The sequence below is a fragment of the Batrachochytrium dendrobatidis genome, assembly GCF_000203795.2.
Source record: "Batrachochytrium dendrobatidis JAM81 unplaced genomic scaffold BATDEscaffold_1, whole genome shotgun sequence".
In the NCBI taxonomy this organism is placed as follows: domain Eukaryota; kingdom Fungi; phylum Chytridiomycota; class Chytridiomycetes; order Rhizophydiales; genus Batrachochytrium; species Batrachochytrium dendrobatidis.
Genome location: NW_006281099.1, coordinates 2462361 through 2482487, shown reverse-complemented (window position 1 = coordinate 2482487; position 20127 = coordinate 2462361). Strand labels below are relative to the sequence as shown.

General features: G+C 39.8%; 7 protein-coding genes across 7 annotated transcripts; 3 read left to right on the top strand and 4 right to left on the bottom strand.

Annotated features, from left to right (window-relative positions):
* Window positions 1-360: 360 nt before the first annotated feature.
* Window positions 361-2507, top strand: BATDEDRAFT_84903 (uncharacterized protein; the record flags this gene model as incomplete). Its single annotated transcript, XM_006676296.1, has 9 exons — window positions 361-460; window positions 564-716; window positions 839-990; window positions 1099-1207; window positions 1316-1411; window positions 1484-1584; window positions 1699-1772; window positions 1853-2054; window positions 2135-2507. 9 exons carry the CDS (start codon window positions 361-363, stop codon window positions 2390-2392), a joined length of 1245 nt encoding a protein of 414 aa, XP_006676359.1. The 3' UTR covers window positions 2393-2507.
* BATDEDRAFT_21973 (uncharacterized protein) lies at window positions 2487-6100 on the bottom strand (the record flags this gene model as incomplete). Its single annotated transcript, XM_006675367.1, has 10 exons — window positions 2487-2585; window positions 2675-2760; window positions 2878-3362; window positions 3491-4083; window positions 4173-4811; window positions 4887-5011; window positions 5099-5198; window positions 5270-5410; window positions 5445-5951; window positions 6050-6100. 10 exons carry the CDS (start codon window positions 6098-6100, stop codon window positions 2487-2489), a joined length of 2826 nt encoding a protein of 941 aa, XP_006675430.1.
* A 712-nt stretch (window positions 6101-6812) lies between these two features.
* On the bottom strand, window positions 6813-10622 carry BATDEDRAFT_84902 (uncharacterized protein). Its single transcript, XM_006676011.1, has 8 exons — window positions 10288-10622; window positions 9582-10118; window positions 9234-9503; window positions 8943-9126; window positions 8458-8835; window positions 8036-8368; window positions 7059-7915; window positions 6813-6963 (listed from the first exon to the last, which is right to left on the bottom strand). The coding sequence occupies exons 2-8, from the start codon at window positions 9852-9854 to the stop codon at window positions 6829-6831; spliced, it is 2430 nt and encodes an 809-aa protein (XP_006676074.1). The 5' UTR covers window positions 9855-10118; window positions 10288-10622; the 3' UTR covers window positions 6813-6828.
* Window positions 10623-10973: 351 nt separating this feature from the next.
* Window positions 10974-13886, top strand: BATDEDRAFT_29274 (snoRNA-binding rRNA-processing protein PWP2; the record flags this gene model as incomplete). Its single annotated transcript, XM_006675571.1, has 6 exons — window positions 10974-10991; window positions 11056-11168; window positions 11281-11375; window positions 11464-11967; window positions 12010-12181; window positions 12272-13886. 6 exons carry the CDS (start codon window positions 10974-10976, stop codon window positions 13884-13886), a joined length of 2517 nt encoding a protein of 838 aa, XP_006675634.1.
* Window positions 13887-14449: 563 nt separating this feature from the next.
* BATDEDRAFT_32725 (GTPase-activating protein SEC23) lies at window positions 14450-17514 on the bottom strand. The gene is made up of 6 exons (XM_006675602.1): window positions 17462-17514; window positions 17180-17358; window positions 16688-16982; window positions 16413-16588; window positions 16181-16325; window positions 14450-16070 (listed from the first exon to the last, which is right to left on the bottom strand). The coding sequence occupies exons 1-6, from the start codon at window positions 17483-17485 to the stop codon at window positions 14613-14615; spliced, it is 2277 nt and encodes a 758-aa protein (XP_006675665.1). The 5' UTR covers window positions 17486-17514; the 3' UTR covers window positions 14450-14612.
* A 64-nt stretch (window positions 17515-17578) lies between these two features.
* Window positions 17579-18359, bottom strand: BATDEDRAFT_84900 (protein transporter TIM17). Its single transcript, XM_006676010.1, has one exon. The coding sequence runs from the start codon at window positions 18289-18291 to the stop codon at window positions 17665-17667; it is 627 nt and encodes a 208-aa protein (XP_006676073.1). The 5' UTR covers window positions 18292-18359; the 3' UTR covers window positions 17579-17664.
* A 403-nt stretch (window positions 18360-18762) lies between these two features.
* On the top strand, window positions 18763-19959 carry BATDEDRAFT_21968 (uncharacterized protein; the record flags this gene model as incomplete). The annotated part of the gene is made up of 5 exons (XM_006675366.1): window positions 18763-19032; window positions 19159-19280; window positions 19382-19662; window positions 19722-19767; window positions 19875-19959. 5 exons carry the CDS (start codon window positions 18763-18765, stop codon window positions 19957-19959), a joined length of 804 nt encoding a protein of 267 aa, XP_006675429.1.
* Between the last annotated feature and the right edge of the window lie 168 nt (window positions 19960-20127).

The following is a 20127-nucleotide window of genomic DNA, read 5'->3' as shown; positions in this document are numbered from 1 at the left end:
AATCATACACTTCCAATAACAACGAACATGTAACGATTGTTTATTCCGGAGCAAAATAGAGCCATTACAGGATCAATACAGAAAAGTGTCTCATTCCATGTGAATACGGCTGTGTTTTTTGAGGCAATCTGTAGCAGACCCGCGGCGAATGCTCAACCCGTTTATTTCAAGTCGGTAAAATGTTATATTCTATCAATACAGAAAAGTTCAAAACCATCGTAAGAGTCATGACGGCTGTGCTTTTTGAAGCAATCGGTTTGTAGCATAAGCGCGGTGAATGTTTAATCGTTTATTTCAAGTCGTTACAAGCGTTCCATTCTTCAATACAACTCCAACACTTGATTGTATTGATCAGACAATATGGATTTTATCACTAGCGATATGGCAACAATCATGCTTCATGCTGATCATCCTTCAACCCCTGATGTAGCAGTTCCTCTACATGTTTCAACCACCTTTGGTAAGACTTCACCTTCAATCTCGACTGCTGCCATCTTTCATGGCAGATCGTACGTGTTTATTAAAACATACCATCTTTGGATAATATACAATCTTTATATTAGTTCAAGGCAAAGCCTTTAATGATAAGTTTGCCATTTCAAAAAACTGGCTGCCAGCTTCAACTGATCAACCAGACCTATCCGCTCATGTGTATTCTCGACAAACGACTGAAGTCCGTAGCCGTCTAGAGTCCATTCTTGGTCATCTAGAACAAGGTAAAGTATCAACTGAAATCCTTGGCGTGGCTGATTTGAATGCAGATTGCATCAAACAGCAAATGTCGTTCGTTTAGTGCATATCTGACATTTTTGATTTGGCTTGCATTGTCAATGCGCAGGAAGTATGGCATATGCAGTTACATATGGATCTGGACTTTCGGCCATTTTTGCAGTGTTTCAGCTGATTCAGCCTAAGCGTATCCTGACCAGTACAGGAGGCTATAATGGCACACATGGCATTATTGAAATGTACATGCGAGGCCGTTCTGTGGTAATTCAATGTGCTGGTTTTGAACTCGTTATTCACGGCAAATATCACTACTAGATTAAAGTTTGCAATGCAGTTTCACCATTTGCTAATGCTATGTTTTTGATTTAGGAACTCTTTTACATTGAGAATGATAAGGATGGTTCATTGCTGAAATCGCTTGAAGCCGGTGATTTGGTCTGGCTAGAATCTCCTCAAAATCCGTGTGGAGAAGTTGCCGGTAATATTGTCTTGGTTTTGCTGATTTTCAATAGATTGTGATTCCTACTGTTTGGTGCAAGTGCTATTTCACTAATCATTCCAATTTCCTGGGTCTCTACATGCATAGATCTTCACTACTATACGACCAATCGCAAACCTGGCGTGATTGTAGGAATTGACTCTACATTTGCACCTCCACCACTTCAATGCCCTTTAAAGCATAGTATGTTTAGGCTCGCTATTATATTTCAAGTTTTATTTTAAAAGAATTTAACCAAATATCTCCGGGATATAGATGTCGATATTGTGATGCACAGTTCTACAAAGTTTCTGGGTGGTCACTCAGATTTGCTTGGTGGAGTTTTAATTACAAAAGATATTCACGTTAGGGATCAGGTTAGTTTTTAGTTGACTTGTATACTCGTTTACAATTTTTCAATAGATATATCATTTTCATGTATGTTTAAACTCGTAAACCTGATTTTTGAAATGCATATTGGTGTGTTTTAGCTTTTTAAAGACAGAGTACGCCTTGGAAGCAACATGGGAAGTATGGAGGCATGGCTGCTTCTCCGTAGTATGAGGTATGGTGCATTGATGTTTGTGTTGGTATTTTAGTACAGTTGCTGACTCATACTTGATTTCATGATGCTATGCATTTTAGATCTTACAAACTACGAATCCTGCAACAGTCGAGCAGTGCAACCACTTTGGTTAAATGGCTTAATTCGCGCATTTCCGGCGAGTCGAATGATGAGACCTTGGATATCATCGAAAAAGTATGGCATGCCTCCATCCCCGCCAATCCTGGTCATGAAGCTGCATTGCGTCAAGGAAGTGGATTCTCTGGCGTTTTTAGTGTCGAGGTATTTTACTAAATATCTATTTACTATTTTTAGTGCTATATGATGTCATACTGTGTACTTATTTCATATGTTGCGATTAGTTTAAATCTTTACACCACGCAAGACTCATTTGCTCAAATCTCAAGTTATTCATCAATGCCACATCACTGGGAGGTTGTGAATCGCTTGTTGAATGGCGTGCTGCTACTGGTGCCAGTGTCGAGCCAACTATCTGTCGATTTAGTATTGGTCTTGAAGATGTGGAAGATCTTCAAAAAGACTTGAGTGCTGGCATGCTCCAAGTTAAAAAGCTTGTGGAGGATATGGACGAGAAAAAGTCCAGTGAAGGTGGAAACTGATCTCTTATTGTGTTTGTGTTGACAGAATTACCATTAAATTGCTTTAGCTGGTATGCATTTAAAGTCAGTAAAATGTACAACAGTCAATGTTTATTTAATCCCATTCGTCATCCGCAACACCTTCAATCAAATCTTGTGGTAACGGGCCTTGTTTTGATTTTTCCATGGCTATATCAAACATGGCTTTTATACTCTGATGTAAATGAAGTTCAAAAATGGTCAAAAATCAATGTGTAATTGCTTTAAAATAATGTCATTTCAAGGCAAAATAACTATACTTACTGCTTCCTTTCGCTCATACTCGGTTTGCTCAACAACTAAATCAACAGTTTTTCGAATCACCTTTTGCTCAACTGGTGCAGTAGATACTGTAACAGGACAACATATTTTGAAGAATTAGCAAGTTCCACCAAACGTATACCCATATTACAGGAATCTGTTCAGTTTCCAATAAAAGCAAAGTTTAAAGCCAAAAACAAACTTACACAGTTGCATATCTGCTGGTTTAAGATCAATCAGTTTGACTGTTCCCGATTTCTTCATTGTCCATTCATCAGCAGATAAAGCCGGATTTTCAACATCTCTCGTTGATACAAAAATATCATCTTGGAAATACTCTTTCTGTAGTCTTGGTACTGTAAATGAAATACTTTCCACCGACGTTGGAGTAAGCCTAAATCCCTTCAAAACTTCAATTTCCTTGACGTTACAATGCCGTTTAGGTAATAGTGCCATAGATAGTTGCCGGATTCCACCAGGAACACTGTAGCGAGTGAGAAATAGCGGCTCGGGTTCGGTAGAAAGGTGATAAAATGTGACAACAGACTCTCCTCGACCACAAAGAATGAGAAGACCTGTGTCGTGATCATAAAAGGGAATCAGCATGCTAGGTGACGTGTCAAGTGGAGTGGAACAAACAGGCAGTGTCAGATTCTGACTATCGTATTGAATAATTTCTCGCTGGTTTGCTCTAAATTCCATCAACAACAATCAACCATGACAATCGGTCAAGTATGGATTGTTATCTTTAGTCAGTCTCAAATATACGTTTACAAGTACCGTTGGAATGCATATATTTGTTTTATCAAGCGTTATTACCTGGCATATCCCACGGAAACCAGTCGTCCAGTATCGCCAATCCATAAAATACGTGCAGCTTTGGTTCCTTGGTGCGATGGTCCACTTTGAAGCTCTAGTCCAGTGTGACTGTCATAAACACGAATGGTTTTATCACGCAAAATCGCTGCAATACAGTTTCCATCATAACTGAATGCCACACTAAGTGCTTGATCAGGAAGTGTCATGGTAGAAATAAGTTTCTTGGTGCAAATATTCCAAATCTTAATCAGTGGTGAGTCTTGTTCAGGTGAATAGGACATGATAATATCTAACGCCATTGGATGAAATTGTAAAAGAACAACTCGACCATTATGCGCAGGGAAAAAGTTGTTTTCTTGATAAAGATCATCAGTTAGTCCGTTAGCAGGCAAATCAAAAATACGGATACGTCCATCCTCACAGCCCGTAATCAATCGATGCACATTGAATGGATCCAGTCTAAAATCTAGCATTTCTGATCCATTTACAATGCATGGAATTTTAACTGGAAAACGACCTTTGGATTCAACGGGCCACACACCAACACGACCGCCAGGACCAGAAATTGAAAATGCAATAAATTTTGAATTGATCTGGAATGATTTATAAACATATGCCATATTATGAGCAACACTAGGCAAGACTGGGCTTGAAGTTTAAAAGTACACGAGTAGTAGCATACCTGAAATGCATCTGTCTCATTAGGAAAATTGACACTCAGTCCTTTTAGGTCATCATAATCGGTATTGGATTTGCCAGTGATAAATCTGTAAGCAGAGTGTTTGGGTAGATTAACCTTGGCAGAATTTTTAATTGCCGTTGGTATAGTAGTAGAAGCTGAATCAGGTGTATTGATTTGCATCTGTATATCCGATATGGAGTTTTTAGTGGAATCCAATAAAGGTTGTATTTGGTTTGGGAGTGTGGATAAAGAAGCAGTTGATTCAGTCGTAGTCACTGGAGCAAAACTTTGCCTTTTTGCTGGATCAAGTGAAACAATACGAGGAGTGGTATTGATGCCAGTCAGCCATTCAGTAACTGCCACTTGAGGAATATCTTCGCGAGTATCGGGAAAGATATCGGCGTGGAAGTCGGCATGGGTTTTACGCGGTACAACAGCAGATACAGGGATGATGTTGGAGCCATCAGATGCTACATTTAAAACTCGAGCAACTTCACATCCCATTATATCCAAACCGAGCTTGGGTACAAGACATGCACCAGAAAATGTGATACTTCCAACATAGGGATACACTCCAACATCAACGGGTGATTTTTCGTTTTCTGGCTTGAGTTCTAGCCACCAAACACTAGTGTCGCCCTATGTATAGAATAGGCAGTCATTTTCAGCTGAAGATAACATATAAATCTACTGTGATGGGTTAAATATCGATACCTTTCCAGAAAGAAACATCATTTTGGTGTCTGAATCATAAAGCGGAGTCAGAATGCCAGGAGATGTATCCAATTTGTTGGTAACAAGCGACTGAGTAAAATTCCTGAAATCCCAGATGGAATATTCTATTGTATTTCGTGTTAGATTTCAATTCAACCACCCAAAACAATTAATTGATACACAAAGTACAAAGACAACTATCCAAATCACACCTCGATCTCGTTTTGAATTGAAACCAGTTGAAAAGGTCATATTCGATGCACCTGCCCAGACCACTCTGCTAGGTTTGATTCCATTATGAGAATTGACAGACTAGTAAAACAATCCAAGACTCATCGATTAGATTCAAATGCAATTTCCAAACTGAGATCAAATGCAGTTACTTTGATTGGAGTGGATCCGACACGAGGATCAAACACGCGCAGCATATTATCTTTTGAAATAGAAACCAGAAGCTGTCCATCTTCCTTCCTATGCAGAATTGAACGATCAAGAAGCATCCAAATAGAATCAGCATCATCTAACTGTACAAATGCACAAGAGTATTGGATTTAATACCAACCAGCTGATTGTCTGGACTACTTCCGAACAGTCCAGAGTAATTGCCATAGTTTCATGGCTAATATCCCAAAGTTTGACTTGGGCTGCTGATGCTACCGACAGTAGATTGCAAGCAATCGGATGAAACATGACAGTTTCTATGTGTTTTAGTTCAGCTGGCAATGTTAGCGCAGGGAGATCTGGTAGCGCTAGTCCAGATGTATTGTTTAATTCTGATGCACTGCATGGAACATGCCATAGCTTGACTGCACCAGTCTCATCCCCTGTGCTGAGAACAAATCCATCACTCAAATTCCAAGGCGCCCAATCCAAGTCAGTAATTCGAGCCCCGTTTTGAAAACTAAGAACAGTATCGGAACGGCCTGCATTTGCCAGCAGATGAACACCTACAGCACCTCCCAAGTTACCTGAACGAAACGCAACAAGACTCTTTGTGGCCTTGATAGGACATGGCTCACTACCGGATACATGAATGGCAGTATTACTAGCAAATGAGTACCAGTTCTATATATGTTAGATGCACAAGGTTAGTAGGATGAACTAAATCTAATGACTAGAGCATTTTCATGCTGCATTATATTACATGTAATAATGAACAATACCTTCTTTCCAGTGGTTACTGTGCAGTTGCGATATTTTGATTTGTTGAACATTGGATGTGAATAAGAAGATGCAAACCTTGGATCCAATAGATGAGCTCTTGAATCTAATGAACTGGTTATTACAAACTATTTCAGCCAAACGAATATTTATAGTCGAGTTTCCGTGTCAAAGTTTGGATATTCGAGCAACAAGTTTGAGATGAATTGTCAAGTTATGCTCGAGTTTTAATCAACGACATTCTCAATAGTCGAGTATGTACAACTTGTATATCAATTATACTAAACATCCGATATCGTTCAGTTTAACTCGAGGTTTTGTTTGGACGCGTTGAACGGTTTATCTTGAACTTTTGGTCTACAAGTTGATGCATTCTGCTAGATACAATTCCAACCATTAAGCTGTATACTCTGAACAGTAATATTTATTTTAATACACTTTTTGATTTATCAATATGAACGGAGTAAATTCTGCAGAAAGCAAGCAGGACGTTTCTTGAAATGTTCGTTACACGAGAGGTTGAAACTAATGAATGGCTTCACTCCTCACTCGATAAAAAGTCCTCCAGCATTCTGGTTTGTTTGAATCCATTTCAAGAGCATGTATTTTTGTATATTGGAGCTGGTTTAAAGACCGGTTGTTCTAGGTGTTTTGTTATTGCTGGAAATTGAAATCTAGCCGCTTCAATAGAAATAATCAATTTCCAATAATAACGAATATTTAACGATTGTTTATTCCGAAGCAAAATAGATTCATTACAAGATAAATACAAAAAAATGGTTCATTTTACGTGAATATTGCTGTAAACCATTTGCCTCGTTGCAGATAATGGTGCTGGCGATATGACTGACAGCTGTCCAGATGGTGACGGAATATCAATCAGTGATATTGCCTTTCCAATAAGGTCTTCAATCATCTAGATATAAAATTTTATCAAATGTCAATTCATTGATACATTAATGTTGCTTAATCAAATGGACTAAATGGCTCATTTAAAACAGTTTAGTTTACCTTTTCAAGACCGCCAAGCTGCTGTTGGGTGTCGTTGAAAGCAAGATATAATGCATCAATGTCATCTTTATCACTATCTATGTTTGCAGCAATGATGGTTGAAACAGAGTCTGGTTTTGGACTAGAGCGTGCATTAGCTTGTTGTGCAGCAGAAGTTCGGGATACTTTTTGGGCAATTAAATTGGTGGAAAGACGTACAGACTTTCGACGTTCACTATCCTGCTTGACATTCTTACGCAAGATAGCCTCAATATCTGCTTCAATATTATTCAACACATTTTTGAGTGGAGTAGATAATGACTCGGAAGAAGGGTTTGTGTTTTCAGTAATGCGGCTCCCATCAAGTCCGCGATTAGCTAAAGATGTCGATGTAGATCCAGTTCGAGATTCATTCTTTGAAGAAAGAATTGGAGCTTGTTTGAAAAGTGAGCTACGTCTTTTGAGGCGATCGACTGTAGATAGTTTATGCTGGGAAGTGTCAATTTCAAGATCTTTTTCCATCTGTTGAATCCGCCTTTCATCAGAGTTTTCTTTTAATGTTTCGTCAAGATAATCCACCATTGATCCAAAGTAGGAAGATCCAGCTGATGATGCTGCAGTTTGCTCGTTACGAGATGTAGTAGATGACTTACTAAACGGACTCGAGTTTCCACTTCTACTTGGATGTGTACTTGCCAATGCATTGGTGTTTTGTAGTCCAAAGGATGAGGGTGAATCTTTTTGTTTACGCTTTGGAGAATTCTGTTCATTTGTTGCCATGGCAGTTCTGCGATCAAGGCTTGCATTGATCCAGTCTAATTTGTTGTGTATCCGTTCGCTTGGAGGTTCATCCGTGACGTTGGATTGTGCAAAAGTCGCTATTTGTTTGAAAAATGCAAATAGGCAATATGATATCCCCCAATATATTGTTAAATTATAAATATACGATAGACCAAAAAATCGCAACAGAATGCCAACATCACAATCAATAAACCTACATGAAAGCATAGTCGGACTAGATGAGGCGATTGGGGGTCCTAATACAGTTGTGGCAGAGTTTTTTTGTAGTTCATCAGGGTTTGCAATAACAAATTTGGTAGGCTGGGCATATCCTGTATCGACTGATCCAGTTTCAGAGTATTTGCGTGGTGCAGAAGGGGTTTCCACGTTATTTGCTCCTTGTTTTGCGAAAGATGGCTTGGAATTGTTAGCAGACGGTATATCGGGAAGGACGAGCTTATCTCTGAGCAATAGAAACGATAAATCTTGGCCACGCTGCTCTGCAACTCTCATAATCGGAATAAGGGGCTCTCCAGGGATAAGTACAGTTTCTATATTAAAAGTGTAAGTAATATAATATACAGTTCACTAGTGCATGATATACAGCAGTTTAGTAAACATAAAACAATGCACATCATACCTTGATTATTTAACACAGAGCACAGTGAATATTCTACTTCTGCAGAAGGTTGCATTCCAAAACTTAGCAGTGCAATCTCGATTGCATCTTCGGCCTTTGCACCGCGAGGAATGCCAATAGTCCGGTATATTCTTTTTTGTGAAGGCAAGTCATGGTATGCAATGCGCATCGGACGGAGAGGACCATCGATCAGTTCCTGCGACTTTTTATTGATCAATACACGAATCAAACTATCGTCTGTGATGCGCACTGTGCTAACATTTCCACGAAATCCATAGGACTGGGATACTTTTGAAAAATCGCCAATGCCAGGAAGATTCTTTTGTTTAAGAGCATCAAGCACCTTGAACACCACCTCGTTGTCATTTAGTTGACGCTCTGTATGAGATCAATTTGATTAATACACGATTGTAAGTATCCTAGCAATAATAAAGTGTACAAACCCAACAGAATAGTATAAATATACAAAAGCAGTAAGTACTTACGAGAGTCCATATACAAGACGCTGATATAGTAGTCAGCTGGGTTTGCTCCTTGCACTCTAAACTTTTTCAATGCACCATTGACTAATTCAGATGCAATCATGGTCTCAGTAAAGGCTACACTTTTAAATGTTGCATCCAGATTTACATTTCCTGCAAAGATTCGAAGAACATTAATGGCGTTTGGCTATATGTAAATTATATCATGAAAAGGATAAAAACAAAAGTTGGATCAAGTGCTACAACGATTCACAGTTTGAGATTCCTCCAAAGCACTATAAACACTAATATTACCCTTTGAGAAGAATTCATACTCCCACTATTTGAGCCTGATTCAAATGCAGGGTTTCTGTTGACAGAGCTTCCTCTCGGTGACACCATAATTTCTCTTTCGTTAAAGCGAGGTTTTCCAGGTGTACCACCATTGAAGCTACTGGGTGGTCTAGGACTTGGAGCAGCAGATGCAGAGTCATCTAGATTGCTATACGATCTGTATGAAATTGGACTGTTGCTTCCAGAATTTAAACTAGGACTACGTTCAGGCTCTTTTTTCCTAAACAGTTTCTAAAATACACATTGAAACCGGGTCAGTCAAATCAAAGCAGTATTTGAATCTATAGACTGATGAGAATGAATGCTTACCTCCCATAGTTTAGTTTTTGATGATCCTTGGCTCGAATCTTGAGATCGTCCAAGAGACCTATTACCATCATTACCCATATATGATCTTCCACTTGAAATTGTATCGAGTGATCCAGTCGATGCCGAAACAATTTCATCCTCTGGATTATACTCATACTCGTAGTAAGGATTGTTTTCACCGTTTCTAGCGTCATTTCCATCATCTGAACCGTATTCCTCAAAGATTTCGGGAGCTGCTGCTGAAAATTGGATCCGTTGTGGTTTCTTGTGCATAGAAGGTGCTTTGGACTGCTTATCAACATCCTTGGCAGACGCATGATCGATATTCCGCTGGCCATTCAAACGAGCGAGTCGTTCGGTTGGTGTCTGTTGATATTATTCAATAAAGCAGTATTTTGAAACAATACAATGCAATCAGTCAATCGACACCAGCCTGATTGTGTAGAAATCCAACTATTCCAACAAGCTGCAAGGATTTAGCAACGATAACGATCTGCAAGACTTTACCTCCACATTCTCTGCTGGAATATATCCAATCTATAAAAATCAATCAGACAGATGAATGTTGATTTAAAAAGTTAACAAGAATGTCTGAAACATGGTTTCTAAATCCGTTGATATCAAACACATCCAAATGACAACTGCCATTCCGTTGAAGATGGGCTCAAAAGTCATTGATTACAGCTGATATGAATTCAGAAAATACCTCTTGAGTCTTGATGCATTTGACTAACCACCAGTACGAATTGCTGTCGTCCAATAGTTCCAACGAATCGCCCTTGAGTACGCAAACTTGACCTTCAAGGTTGGCAACAAATGTATGAAGCGCATATATCAAACTGTAGTCGATATCCGCCTCTGATGCAATGGGCATGAGAGTGGGTGATTCTGTAGCATATTTTGAGTCACCCGAATTACTGCCATTCACATTCCCACCAGCGGTCTTTGTGGTTGAGGATGTGTTTATTTTGAGCCGACTGTCTTGCACCATGTGAGGCTTGAAATGTTTTACGTCGCATTCACATAAAATGGATTGTCGAGTCTGCAAACTGTCGATGTTGGCGTCGCAACAGAATTCGCGACTGTTTTAATGATTTTATTGAAATGGTTTTTGTAATGAATTCAGTCTTGGAATTGCTGATTGAATCGTGTATGACTTTCAAGTTTAAACAATCCATTTCAGTACTAAAGCCAGTGGTTTGGACTTGTAAAACTCGCTTTAAACTGTCGAGCGTAGTTTATCTGTTTTTGGCGTCTGCTCAGAATTTGGCCAAAAAACCAAATAATAGTCACGTGTTTTTTAGTTTTAACTGGCCATCCGTTCAATATTTTTTTCTTTGCAAAAAATTCGAGTTTGGAGTTGATTCTGTCTGGATAATCTAGAAAAATATCATGAAGTTGGACTACAAGGTAATGGCTTCATATCAACAAAATAAATTTGAACGATCGATGTTTACTTTGATTTGAACTATAGTTTTCCAACTTGTGTGGAACAGTTTACAAGGCTGGAAATGTCGTTTTTACTCCAGATGGTAATTCGCTTGTATCGCCTGTTGGTAACAGAGTGTCTGTGTTTGATCTCGTAAAGTATGTATTCATAACAAATGGACGGTTGATTCTTGTATATTGCAATACCAATTCTTGTTTCTGTCAAATTCGATCAATCTAATGCCATGCTCGTATCTTTTGTAATATTTAGCAACAAATCATATACCATGCCATTTGAAAATCGTAAAGATATTACACGGATCGCACTCTCTCCAAATGCAGCACTATTGATTACTGTCGACGGAGGTAGGCTTGCTACGCTCATTTGTTTGAATCTTCATATAATAACCCATGATACATTCTATCTAATGCTAAACTATTGCCACATTTTTAGATGGTCGGGCTCTGTTGATTAATTTCCAAAGACAAGTTGTTCTTCATCACCATAATTTCAAAGCAGCTGTTTACGATTTATCGTTTAGTCCAGATGGACGCTTTTTAGCCGTTACACATGAAAATCAAATTCATATTTGGAAAGCACCTGGATTTACTCTTGAATTCGCTCCATTTGTTTTGCACAGAGTGATTACAGGACACTACGATCTTGTCACGGCCTTGTCTTGGTCTGCAGACTCGCGCTTCATTATTAGCTCAAGCAAGGATATGACAAGTAGAATTCATTGCATGAATGCCGAAGAGGCTTTTACTGGAATCGTACTCACTGGACATAATGATACTGTAATCGGCGCGTGGTTTTCCAAAAGCGGTAAATCTATTTTTACTGTTGGAAGAGATGGTACACTCTTTGAATGGACAAGAAACTCTGGATCCTGGAAACTCTCTGAAAACGGTGATGACTCTGCAACTGAAGACGAAATAGAAAATGAAGAAACCGATGGTAAGTCGGTTAGCAAGCGACAAAAATCAAATAGTGGCAAAGGTGTTCGTGTTAAGCACTGGAAAAGTTCACACCGTCACTACTTTAATCAAAACCATGCCAAGATTGTTAGTGCAACGTTTCACGCCGCATCTGGGCTTCTTTCCGTAGGATTTGACTCTGGAATATTTGGTATTTGGGAACTTCCCGACTTTACCAATATTCACACTCTTAGGTCAGTTTCATAGTTGTCACTATGCACTTCTATCATGCATGTCGATGCTAGTATTAAACTCACGACTACCAATGGTTTTGTATATCTTAGCATTTCACAAAAAAAAATCAATACTATCGCGGTCAACTCTACTGGTGAATGGCTTGCCTTTGGTTCTGCCAAACTCGGTCAATTGCTTGTCTGGGAATGGCAATCCGAGTCCTATGTACTGAAGCAACAAGGTCATCAACATGACATGAACTCCATTTCATACTCTCCCGACGGACAATTTATTGCCACGGGTGGTGATGACGGCAAAGTTAAGCTATGGAACACGCAGACTGGTTTCTGTTTTGTTACTTTTACTGAACACTCGGGTGGTATTGTTGCTCTTGATTTTGCCAAGCGTGGTCAAATAGTATTTTCAGCTTCGATGGATGGAACCGTTCGTGCATTCGATCTTGTTCGATATCGTAATTTCCGCACCTTTACTTCACCCAAACCGGTACAGTTTTCATCTTTGGCTGTCAACACCAGTGGTGAGATTGTATGTGCAGGCAGTTCGGATTCGTTTGAAATATATGTTTGGTCGGTGCAAACTGGCAGGCTGCTGGATATTCTTTCGGGTCATGAGGGACCTGTAAGCGCACTTGCATTTTCAATGGATGATGTATTGGCTTCATCTTCATGGGACAAGACCGTTCGTATCTGGGATATTTTTGCTCGTGACAAGCAATCAGAGATATTCGATCATCAGTCTGAAGTGCTCACTCTTGCCTTTACACCCGACTCAAAATGTATTGCTACAGCAACACTTGATGGCCAAATTTGTATATGGGATCTGAATCTTTCTAAACAAATCACTACTATTGATGGTCGCAAGGACATTTCGGGAGGTCGTGGATCAACAGACAAGATAGCTGCTGCAAACTCTGCTTTTGGCAAGAATTTTACCTCGATCTGCTTTACAGCCGACGGCTCAGCCATTATTGCAGGCGGCAACTCAAAATACGTATGCATCTATCATGTTGCTAGTCAATCGCTATTGAAAAAGTTTCAAATTACGCACAATCTATCGCTTGATTCGATGCTGGAAATGCTAAACAGCAAAAATATGACCGAGGCAGGACCAATGGATTTGATTGATCAAACAGCTGAGTTGAGTGATCTTGAAGACCGGATTGATAGATCACTTCCAGGAGTTGCATCAGGAGATAAATCACTGCGACATACACGTCCAAGTGCACGTACCAAGGGTGTAAAATTCTCGCCAACAGGTCGGTCATGGGCAGCTGCGTCCACTGAAGGATTACTGATCTACTCTTTTGATGAAAAAATTATGTTTGATCCCTTTGATCTTGAAATCGACATCACACCTGAAACAATTGATGCAGCAATGGGTCAAAAAGATTGGGCTCGTGCTTTGGTGATGTCGTTCCGTCTTGGTGAACAAGCATCTATTCAAAAAGTTTACGAAACTATCCCAGTAGTAGATGTTTCGCTTTGTGTAAGAGAGTTGCCATCCAAGTACCTTGAGCGTCTCATTCGGTTTATTGTTGGATTCATCGACACGAACCCAAGATTAGAGTTTCATTTGGAATGGGTGACATGCTTGGCTACACACCATGGTAGACATCTGCAGGATCGAATGAATGAGTATGCTACAATTTTGAGAGGACTAACCAAAGTTCTTCAAAAATCGTTTGATGATCTTTGTAAAGTGTAAGTCATGATGTGTACAAGTGTTTGTGTTATTCCTATTAAACCCTCTAACGTTTATCTTGAATTATGCATTTCTTTAAATTGCTAGGTGTGCGGATAATACATACCTCATGACTTATTTGATTGATAAGTGTGATGCGTCGATTGAAGCCAGCAAGCACGCTTTGACTGACGGAGACAATGCATTGGACATGGATGTGACTCAAGTTGGTATGACAGATATTGGGTTCTAAAATAAAAAATATATTATACTTTTACAAGCCTATTCACGTAAAACACGACATTTTTGTATTTGGGTTTCGGTGATTGTCTCGGAAACAATAGTCTATTGATTGTCTTTTTACTAGACATTGACTTTAATACACCACACCGTTTACCATCTAATACAATCCAACCATTCTCTTTTTCAATCGGCATATATTGTAGGAATATCAGATTCATCCAGATATCGAGTCGAGTTGTTTTTAACACTCGTCAAGTTCTTGATGATTGATTTGACGTGAATACGGCTATTATCAACAGTCTTGACATCACTGTTTGTCAGTATTAAAAATAAATGACGAGTTTCAATACCAAAAGGTAGATAGTATTCATTTTACTTTAAATCAAGTTGGTCAAACTGCAAAAGCAACTGGCAGGTTTGTTCCAGAAATAAACGTATGATGGCTAGAAACAAGAGTCAAACGTGCTCAACTCCATATTAGATATCAAAAACAACTTGTTATGTCACCTAAGCAGAAGCAACAGCCAATTTTTTGAGATGCTCCATAAACACTTGGAGACTAACATCATCCGTGGGAATGGCCTGGCCACCACCGCCACCATAAGCACCACCAGATTGATGGGTTGTGGAAGGATTGACTTTAGAAAGCAAAAAACGAGCCTGAGAGCCTCCTTGGTCAGTATCAATATAACGAGGGATAGGGAAACGATCCGAAAGTAGTTCCTGTGCATCACCTTTAGGTACTTCCAACATAGTTTTAAAAGCCACATAGGTAGGATCTTCGTGATATTTCGCCTTTCTCCATGCTGCAATCGTTTCTCCGTGCCAAATGAGAATATGAAAGTATGTGTCGAGGAGCAAAATTACATTGGGTTGCATCGACACCGAGTCCAAGAGTACAGGCTGAACAGGTGCATCCATGCTATACGAAGTAAGTGTAGGTTGAATCATAATAAGCGAATTATTCACATCCTCACGATTCAAAATGTGTCTGTAGTACGCGGTTTCATCGGGACTGTTGTTGAACACTTGTAAAAACTGACTACGTCGTAAATGGAACATAAACTGCGGGTAGATGGAAAAGTTTGGAGCCAGCTGGAATGAGTTGGGATCTTCTTTGTGAAACGTGGCAAATCTCTGGCATAAACGAATCAGCATGCGATCTAACCAGCGAAGAACATCTGGCCCATCGTCCACCTCAGATTTGAATGCTGCAATTCTAGCCATAAGTACTGCAGATGCTTCCTGATCGAATGCAGCCGGGATAGTGGGTGAAGTAGGTTCAGTCCACACACGAGGAATAGTTGTAACCTTGAGACGGAATTGACCGCTAGAGTGTTGGTAGAGAGTAACAAACTGAATGACACCATATGTGCCTGGCTGGAAGGATTGTACCTGAGTAGCCACCTCAAAGTATACAGCGCAGCTCGTTCGAGAAGTAATACCACAAAATTTCCAGGCATTCGTGCCAGCAATACCGATTTCTGTTTCGCCAACACACGCGCTCTTCTTGTTGGCTGAAATGGCAGGACCGATCAAGCCGCATACTTTGAGTTCTCTAGATGTCTGGACTTCCAACGTGGCATTAAATCCCATTTTAAGAAATCCTTCCGAGTCTTTTGTAAATAGCCGGTTGAAAGACGCCTTGAATATACTAGTGTTGAAGGCGTCGGAAAGAACCATGAATCCATTTGTTGTATTTACTAAAGACTTCATCTCCATAAGACCAATCTGATCCAAACAGCCAGCAAAAACATCAACCACAACACCCTTTTCTGTACAACGCTTGGCCATAGACTCGTAAAACTTGGTAGCCTTTTTCCAATGTTTTGCAACATCTTTTTCAAGATCATTGTGGGATCTCAAACGCTCACGAAGCTCATGGCCAACAATTAAGCCAGGACCTTCGGTGCATGCACCACCTAGGAAAAGCATGATGCGTGCACCACCATTGAGATAAGCAGCCTAAGCACAACAAGCATTTAATTATAAGGTTAAATTTAACATCTGTGTCTAGTATGGCCTTGAATGGATAAAGAGCATTTGAAATGATCAGTTCATGACTGTGTTCTCACCTCAATCAAACCCACAGCAACACTCAGGGCAGTTCCTGTACAGCGAAGTGGTCGACGATCGTTTGCAACAGGCCAGGGATCTTGCTGGAGCTGTTCCAGAATATTAGTCAGTGCAAACTCACACTGAGAAACGGGTTGTAAAAACCTAAATTCATTGGGTAACGAGTTAGCAATCTACTATGAATCTGCTGGTGAATGTACTGTAGTTGAATATATCGACGCCGGAATGTACCTGCTGTAGCTGGCAGCTTGAGGAGGAGCGGGTTGTCCAGGACGAACAGGTTGTTGAGGTTTGACACCACCAGTCATGCCAAGCATCTCTTGGATCTGCTTTCCTGTGTGATCTTTGCTTCCACGAAACACATACGATTTAGGACAGTCTGAAAATCCAAGTTCGTGGATTTGAGCCTATAAAAGCCATGTTTGACCATTAATTACAAAAAGCATGAAGCAGTCAAATGAGTACGAGAGTTCAAGTCAAGAACAATCAGATGTGATGCATCTTACCATGGTACCAAAGGTAATCAATCCAACCAAAGCATGCTGAGGCAGCAAATTAAGACTGACAATCAGCGAGTCGCGAAGCGCTTTAAGATCCTCTTCGTCCAGACAAGTATCGACAACGTATAGAAACACAGGAGGAGCGCCAGGATTTTTGTTCAAAACGTACTCAATGGACAGATACTCCTGCATTAGCTCAAGAGGCATTTGGCTAGGACTAATATTGGCATAGTGTGGTGGCAGTTGATTTCTCTGCAGACAAAAAGGGCAGATCCAGAGCTTTCCTCTAAAATCAATTTGACTGACATTACAGCAGGATGAATGGATAAAAGGGTGTTGACAAGCACATGGTAACCAATGATCAGTAATGCACGTTCAGATACCAACACATGAATGACGGAGAGAACAAGTCAACCATGTCAGAGTTGGGTTAAACAGAATCCAATAAACTAAGAAGCCGAGGGTTCAATGGACCAGTCATGACACAGACGCTCTTACCAGCATGGATTGAGAACAGCTCTACAAGTCTTGCAGGTGACTGGTTCGTATGGAAAGGCTTTGACACCTTCTCGTTCCTTCAAAGGAGTGTACATGACTCCGATAGGAACAACCATGCGAGTAGCTTCGATACGAGAAGTGGGCCATGCATTCCAAGACAAACGAGCGCCAGTAGCATCCTAATGCATTGAGTTGTATTCAGTATAATAATCAAGTGAATGTTTCTTTATAAAAGTTCTTGCTTTAGCATGACTAGTAGCAAGATAACAGCAGTATCGATACCTCGATCTCCTCAAACGAAGTCATTGTTTATTCACGTAAAACAGCAATAATCAAATCGAAACAATCTCAAGAAAGTGCAATCTTGACAATTTTTAATATGAAAAACTGTATGAATTTATGGCTTGATTCTCATTCTCATTTCATTCTCATTTCATCTAATTTCATTCAAATACAATCACTTTAAAAGATAAAATATTATTTGTTTATGCAATCCCAAATCGTCCTTTAAAAAGTCCAGTTTGAAATGGTGCAGACTGTCGTGCTTGACTCGTTTGATCCGATGGATCTGGCTTGGGATCAGCTACAAAGGATGAATCAGGTGTTTCGGGTGTTTCCGTTGGCAATGCTGGTTGACTCTTGGCTAGATTCATGCTTGGTGGAAGAGGTTGAGGATCAAAACTACTACTGCTCATCTTGCTGATCATCACATTGGCACCTTCCATGACTGCAAGAATCACTGCTCCCACAGTGGCAGACAGAGCCATTCCTCGTGGACCTGATCGTACTGCAAGAACTGCTCCTGTAGCTGCTCCTGCAATGATTGGATTCCATCCGTCTTCTTTGGCTCGCACATCGGCCAAAATGCAATCAAATGTGTTGAACAAACCTGACCATACCGCAAAGTTGCCTCCTGCAATGGGTGCTCGTGCCTTGATAGAACTGATGGCTCCTACCCATCGCTCTCCTTGAGGTGAGTTTCTGTACCCTTTAAACCCATGCCAGAACGTACCACCAATGGCTCCCATCGAGAATCCAATACCAACATCGCTGACAATATTGTAAGGACAAGGATCTCTTGTGTGGTCTGCTGAATGATCACCTTCTCTCATACTATGAATTGGCCTACTTTAAACTAGATTTATATAGAATCAAGGCTGAAGCCAAGTGCAATAGTCGCTTGTTGATTGTCAGGTTCAGAATTATCGAATAAAAAAACCTTGAAAAATAAACGATCAAATTATTCAATCCAGTTTGCCATCAATCATGTCGGCCATTCCTAATAGTAATATTTATATTCAATATGACTCTTATTCTGCACATGAATTGATAATCGATTCGTCTGCTCGTCTTTGAATTCTGTTAATCCAACACTATCCACTTGCATATGAATTATACTAGTTGCCACTGCTGCTCTACTCACATTTATACCCAATGATGCTGAACCCATTGTCAAGTCAATGGATTACAAACTTGGAATGCGTCAGTTTTTACTGGACTATTCAACAGGCAAGCATCAACAATCAAACTATAAACGGCTTCAGTGCTAATCTCAACTTTCTATTTCAGGTGCATACACTCTCATGACAACTGCCAATCGCAATCGTATTCTTTTACTCACAGAACATATTGTACGACTGGCACAGTCTGCATCACTCATTCAATTTGGTGTCTCGGATGCAGAATCAGAGGAATCCAGTTCAATCACTGAAACTATGTTTCCTGCTCGAACTCCAAATTGGCTGAGATCCCTTGTCATGGTTCCTATTAAAAAAACAATGGAAGATTATTTCAAACAACAGCCTGTAGGTGAGGCAAAAATAGCTGTTATTGTTGCGCTATCTCAAGATCAGGTGTGTAGAGCCAACGAGCATTCTTTGAGTTTAAACTGTTTTTAAATCCATTATCGACAAATTGCTAAATTGATGTTTTAAACCTGCTTTCCACTACAATTTGTTTTGTTGGACTCTTGTGGATAGAAACTGTTGATTGGGGTTCACTGTGATGCCTTGAATCCACCAGATCTCACTCTACCATGTAAAGTAGCAATGTTTGGAGCTCCAAGAATCAATCCCCGTGCAAAAATCACATCATGGATCACGTAGGTTCAAGTTTCTAAATTCACTATAACATACCGATGCCATTGAAACATATTTTGCGTCTTTTTTGACTTGAAAGTTGGATATTTCAAAATGTATTTAGAGATCGCAAGTATATTGAAGCTCTGCAACCACAAGGGTATCATGAGAGTATTTTGATTGACGAATCTGGGAATATCTATGAAGGAACAACCACCAATCTTGTTGTTTTGCTGATGGACAAGTGTGGACATCCTGTTTTGCTCTCAGCACCTAAAGGTACAATTCTTGAAGGCACTGTTCTTGGCCTGGTTAAGAAAGCATGTCAAAATCTGTCATTGGAATTTCGCAGAGAGTTTCCAAAACTAGATACTATTGAACACTGGAAAGGAGCGGCTATTTTAAGTAGGTTGGTCCATACCATAACACTACTAGCAACTATGACTAACTCTACTGATGCATAGATGCTGCTCGAATCATGTCTCCTGTTTCGACTGTGTATATACAAGGGTAAGCTGACTGGAATCGACCACTGAGATCAACCACTGCATGGAAATGTAAATACCAGATATTGATACAAACTTTTTTGATTGCATGTTTTTATTTGAACAATATAGTCTAGAAACTAGTATTCCAGTACATCATGATACAATGATCGCTTTGTCTAAGGAGATTCAAACCCTATTGTATGCTTCAGAATAACGAATAAAGCAACTGCCGAGAACAACAGCCAAATCAATAATGCAAGACGCGTTATTTCAATGGTTGATGTTTGGATGAAGCTTTACATTTGTGTTTCCTATAGTCCGCGACTATTTCTTTTGTTAGTTTAACGGGATATATATATGGAACCCCAATGTATTCAAACCC